Raw genomic sequence first — 5,779 nt, forward strand, 5'->3', positions numbered from 1 at the left:
AAAGTAACACATTATCTTTACTTTTTACAGTAACATCGATAGTGTTATCCAAAGTCATTCGTTAATTTTAAGCCAGTTTGTAAAAAATACTTTAATAACATTTCTTAGGTGATTTTTTTGTTACTGTTATCACTGCAGTAGTCATATTACCAGCCATGTGAATACCACTTGTTCCACAGTAGAGGTTAGTGACAGTTGAAATGTTGACTACTGCAGTGATAACAGTAACAAAAAAATCACCTAAGAAATGTTATTAAAGTATTTTTTACAAACTGGCTTAAAATTAACGAATGACTTTGGATAACACTATCGATGTTACTGTAAAAAGTAAAGATAATGTGTTACTTTTAAACAACTACTGTTTACCAGGCAATAAACATAAAAATTGACTGAACAAAAGTTTTAGATGTTTGGGGGTATTGTAAGAAAAGTATAGTTGGAACAGAAGTGGTCAGTGGCATGCAAACTTTAAAAAATAACATTTCTACAAAAATAACTTTATATTAAGTTTCCTCTAGACCAATTGAAGTGAATATTTCCGTATATAAAGTTCTGAAATCTGAGCTTAGTTTGGAGCTGAAGATAATCTATGCTAACAAGATCAAAAACTTCCTACCAGCTATGATTTGTAAAACCAATGAAGGCTTTAAACAATCAAGTTTTTTTTTTTTGAGAATGACAAGGTAATGGACACAAAACATACGTAATGGATAAAATTAGATTTTCTCTTGTATAGTACTGTATTTTGTCTTAAGTAACTGAAATCTGTAAGGACGACTAAGTTACGAGTTGTGTTTGTAACACCTTCCAGTATCGAGAGTGAAAGTTCAATGGTAAAACTAAACTTAGGAATAGCCAGTAGGTAAAAAGTCACTGATAATCTACACGTAAACTAACCCGTATGGCCTTGAAGTTTTTGTACTACTTCTTTAGTCTGCAGGTTCCAAATGTACACCATGTTGTCTTCCGACCCTGACACGATCCACTGTGTGAAGGAATACAAATCACTGTAACACATGTTTAGAAAATCTACCAAATCTTTAGTATAAAAGTATTTTCACACTAGTCTCCAATTCTCATCAAGTTGCTAGTTTTACAAACTTGGTTCATTTGTCAGACCATTTATTAAATGAAACAGTATGTTATGTATGTTACACCATTAACGACACTATATTTTTCATCACGTCAATTTTAACATACGTAGGACTATTTATTAAATGAAACAGTGTGTTATGAATGTCAGACCATTAACGACACTGTATTTTTCATCACGTCAATTTTAACATACGTAGGACCATTTATTAAATGAAACAGTGTGTTATGAATGTCAGACCATTAACGACACTATATTTTTCATCACGTCAATTTTAACATACGTAGGACTATTTATTAAATGAAACAGTGTGTTATGAATGTCAGACAATTAATGACACTGTATTTTTCATCACATCAATTTTAACATTCATCAGACCATTTATTAAATGAAACAGTGTTATGAATGTTAGACCATTAATGACACTGTATTTTTCATCACGTTAATTTTAACATATGTAGGACTATTTATTAAATGAAACAGTGTGTTATGAATGTCAGACCATTAATGACACTGAATTTTTATCACATCAATTTTAACACAAACTTTACAAAGTTCTTGATCAATTTTACACTAAACTAAAAACAAAAAAATCATATGTAAAATGGCAGAAAAGATCCACTTACAACTATAAATAAACATATATTTGCCATACCTTGCCTCCCGTAACAGAAAAGTTTGCAAAAACACAGTATTTTTCATTTTTATGGCCCGTATATGTCTTCAAACACTGAAAAATTAAAACAACTTTAAGTTTAGGTCATGATGTACAAACGAGACACTTATCTCCTAGAACAAACAACAAAAAAGTGCATTATCAAGACTTCTTACCCGAGTACTATCAATTACCTGTCTAGCTTCTTAGAATCATAACTTTCCCTGTCTATACATCAGATCCAGACTAAATCACAATATACTAAGTACAAAACACCTAACACGCTGTTTAAAGATACAATTCCACATTCAGAAGTAAACTTTAGGCTCAAAAATTAGCTTAGACACTTTAAAAAAGGTACGTCTGTTTGAAAACAACTTGCACACAAACAAAAATTCAGGATGCCATCTTTCCACTGAAACAAAACTAGGTCTCAAAAGCTGAAACTATGAATCTATTTATTTTCTGTTATAATGATTAATTGCTCTATTTTTGATCTGCTTCTTGTTCTTTTTATATTTTATTCTTAGGTAAACAAGTACTCTTAAATTCATCAGTGGCTACACCTTAGATTGATTTATTTCTTAACAAAGGGTAAACCAGTATTATGTAACTATTTAATCCATCAGTGGCTACACTTAGATTAATTTATTTTTTAACAAAGGGTAAACCAGTATTATGTTACTATTTAATTCATCAGTGGCTACACCTTAGATTAATTTATTTTTTAACAAAGGGTAAACCAGTATTATGTTACTATTTAATTCATCAGTGGCTACACCTTAGATTAATTTATTTTTCAACAAATATTAAACAGTCCATCTCACCTTTCCTTTGCTATAATCCCAAAGCTTAAGTGTGCTACAAACAAAGAGAAAAAATAATTCACATTAAAAATACTTCCCTCTTTAATATCATATTTAAAAATACTTCCCTCTTTAGTCACAAGTTTACTAAAGAGGGAAGTATTTTTAAACTTGATACTAAAGAGGGAAGTATTTTTAAACTTGATACTAAAGAGGGAAGTATTTTTCTCAAGTTTAAAAATACTTCCCTCTTTAGTATCAAGTTTAAAAATACTTCCCTCTTTAGTATCAAGTTTAAAACTACCTCCCTCTTTAGTATCAAGTTTAAAACTACCTCCCTCTTTAGTCACAAGTTTAAAATACTTCCCTCTTTAGTCACAAGTTTAAAACTACCTCCCTCTTTAGTCACAAGTTTAAAACTACCTCCCTCTTTAGTCACAAGTTTAAAACTACCTCCCTCTTTAGTCACAAGTTTAAAAATACTTCCCTCTTTAGTCTCAAGTTTAATTATGATACAAGCAAAGAGGGAAAGTCACTTCATAAATCTTTTTTTTTTCCAATCCAGTACTTTAATATATTCCTGACGAGTAAACATAAAGAATACTCCAAGCTCACGGTTGCAAATAAAAATAAACTAGAAAAACTTAATAGGAATACATAATTATAATTCTATTTCAACATTTCTTTCACACAAAAATATTGGAAAATTTATATCTTAGCATTATACTGTTTATTTCATGAATAAAAAATATTCAAATGGTCATTTCTGTCGTGTCTCCAGTTACCTGTAAAAATCACACAGATTCTAAACTTATACCGATTTCTTATAACGAGATTTCAGTTAGCTATATTTTTGTACGTCCAACTGTGAAATTACTGATTCACCCCACATTTAGTGCCCTGCCAAGATGGGTACTAAGAAACGTAGACTTGAAAAAAAAGAACATGGAATAAAGCCAATAATTGTTGGAAATATAAGGAGGTAAGCCTTAACACTACATAATGTACATACCAAAGTTCCACATGCAAATTAGTTACGTTGTTCATAAAGGTCACGATAGTGGATGTTACAGACATATCCCTGTTACTTTGTAGTGGACATTACAGACATATCCCTGTTACTTTGTAGTGGACATTACAGACATATCCCTGTAACTTTGTAGTGGACTTCACAGACATATCCCTGTAACTTTCTAGTGGATGATACAGACATATCCCTGTAACTTTTTAGTGGATGTTACAGACTAACTTTGTAGTGGACTTCACAGACATATCCCTGTAACTTTCCAGGGATATGTCTGTAACGTCCACTACAAAGTAACAGGGATATGTCTGTAATGTCCACTACAAAGTAACAGGGATATGTCTGTAACATCCACTACAAAGTTACAGGGATATGTCTGTAACGTCCACTACAAAGTTACAGGAACATGTCTAACGTCCACTAGAAAGTTACAGGGATATGTCTGTAATGTCCACTAGAAAGCTACAGGAATATGTCTGTAATGTCCACTACAAAGTTACAGGGATATGTCTGTAACGTCCACTAGAAAGCTACAGGAATATGTCTGTAATGTCCACTACAAAGTTACAGGGATATGTCTGTAACGTCCACTAGAAAGATACAGGGATATGTCTATAGCGTCCACTAGAAAGTTACAGGAACATGGCTGTAGCATCCACTAGAAAGCTACAGGGATATGTCTGTAGCATCCACTAGCAAGTTACAGGGATATGTCTGTAGCATCCACTAGAAAGATACAGGGATATGTCTGTAGCATCCACTACAAAGTTACAGGGAGATGTCTGTAACGTCCACTAGAAAGTTACAGGGATATGTCTGTAGCGTCCACTAGAAAGTTACAGGAACATGGCTGTAACATCCACTAGAAAGCTACAGGGGTATGTCTGTAACGACCACTACAAAGTTACAGGGATATGTCTGTAACGTCCACTACAAAATTACAGGGATATGTCTGTAACGTCCACTAGAAAGTTACAGGAATATGTCTGTAGCGTCCACTAGAAAGTTACAGGAACATGGCTGTAACATCCACAAGAAAGCTACAGGAATATGTCAGTATGACATCTGGTAACGATACTGGGGGTTTAGCAAGTATGGTATTGTTATAAGATCTGCGACCACAAATTATCTGAATGACACAAAACCTTTTTATTGAATACACTAAGAACAAACAACAATTATTAGATAGAAAGTGCTACCATATAGAAAGGTGAGGTCACTGTTCGGCAGTAAATCTTTGTCTGTCGTACTGGGTTTGTACAACTTACAGAGGGAAGTTGACTGTCAGTCAGATAAATAAAGTATCAAAATAAACACTGATGACTATCAAACAAGTTAAACCTGACTGGATACATAAAACGGATCGGTGATAAGAAAACAGAATGTCTTAAGATAATTTTTGTTTTTGTTTCAAAACAGTACTTGACAACATAAAAATATAAGTAAATACTAAATGAAATTATATTAATTAGACAGTATGGGGAAAGTTTGTTCTAGGTTATATTCAATTAAGTATTTTCACTGTCGGAACAGAAAACAACAGGTGGATATCAGTGATATCACACTGGTCTCGAAAGAGGTAAGTGTGCTAAAAACAAAAATTTAAAACCTTCAATTTTTTAATCCCACAGTTTAAGTATGCTATGAACAGAGAGAAACTTATCTCATGCTATAAACACATTTTAATCCCGTAGTTTTAACCCAACGCTAAATTCTATCCAGTGAGGAAAATAAAAAATGAATCATTAACTAACAGCCAGTTACTGTCTGTATGTGTGGGCCTAAAAGATCCGGTCTTACGCTAGAATCTGTCCTTTGAAATGCACGTTATAGCCAATTTAATAAAAAATAAACTGTCAGAATAGTATAAATATTTAGTTTACTCATCACATTATTGAACACATTCTACTTACTTATCTAGTGTTGCTGCAAGAATGTATTTTCCATTTGGTGAAAATTTCACAAAAGACACTGGAGGATTGTCATCATCTAAAAAAAGAAAGTGTTTTTAAAGAACTGGGATATATTTCTACAGTAACCTTCTATAACATTTATACAGTAACCTTTCTTAACTGGGATATATTTCTACAGTAACCTTCCTTAACTGGGATATATTTATACAGTAACCTTTCTTAACTGTGATATATTTCTACAGTAACCTTTTACTGTAGAAATATATCCCAGTTATAGAAGGTTACTGT

The 5,779-nt window shown here is 32.5% G+C and overlaps 1 protein-coding gene across 1 annotated transcript in view; it reads right to left on the bottom strand.

Annotated features, from left to right (window-relative positions):
* Nucleotides 1–5,571, bottom strand: part of LOC106476775 (protein will die slowly) — a gene marked incomplete at its 5' end in the record, with an annotated part of 9,999 nt that extends 4,428 nt beyond the window's left edge. Inside the window, 4 exons of the mRNA XM_013937402.2 lie at nucleotides 898–985; nucleotides 1,749–1,823; nucleotides 2,576–2,609; nucleotides 5,492–5,571. Coding sequence (XP_013792856.1) covers nucleotides 898–985; nucleotides 1,749–1,823; nucleotides 2,576–2,609; nucleotides 5,492–5,571 — 277 coding nt within the window. The remainder of the gene's footprint in view (nucleotides 1–897; nucleotides 986–1,748; nucleotides 1,824–2,575; nucleotides 2,610–5,491) is intronic.
* Nucleotides 5,572–5,779: the final 208 nt, after the last annotated feature.

This window comes from Limulus polyphemus, unplaced genomic scaffold (assembly GCF_000517525.1).
Source record: "Limulus polyphemus unplaced genomic scaffold, Limulus_polyphemus-2.1.2 Scaffold11526, whole genome shotgun sequence".
Lineage (NCBI taxonomy): Eukaryota > Metazoa > Arthropoda > Merostomata > Xiphosura > Limulidae > Limulus > Limulus polyphemus.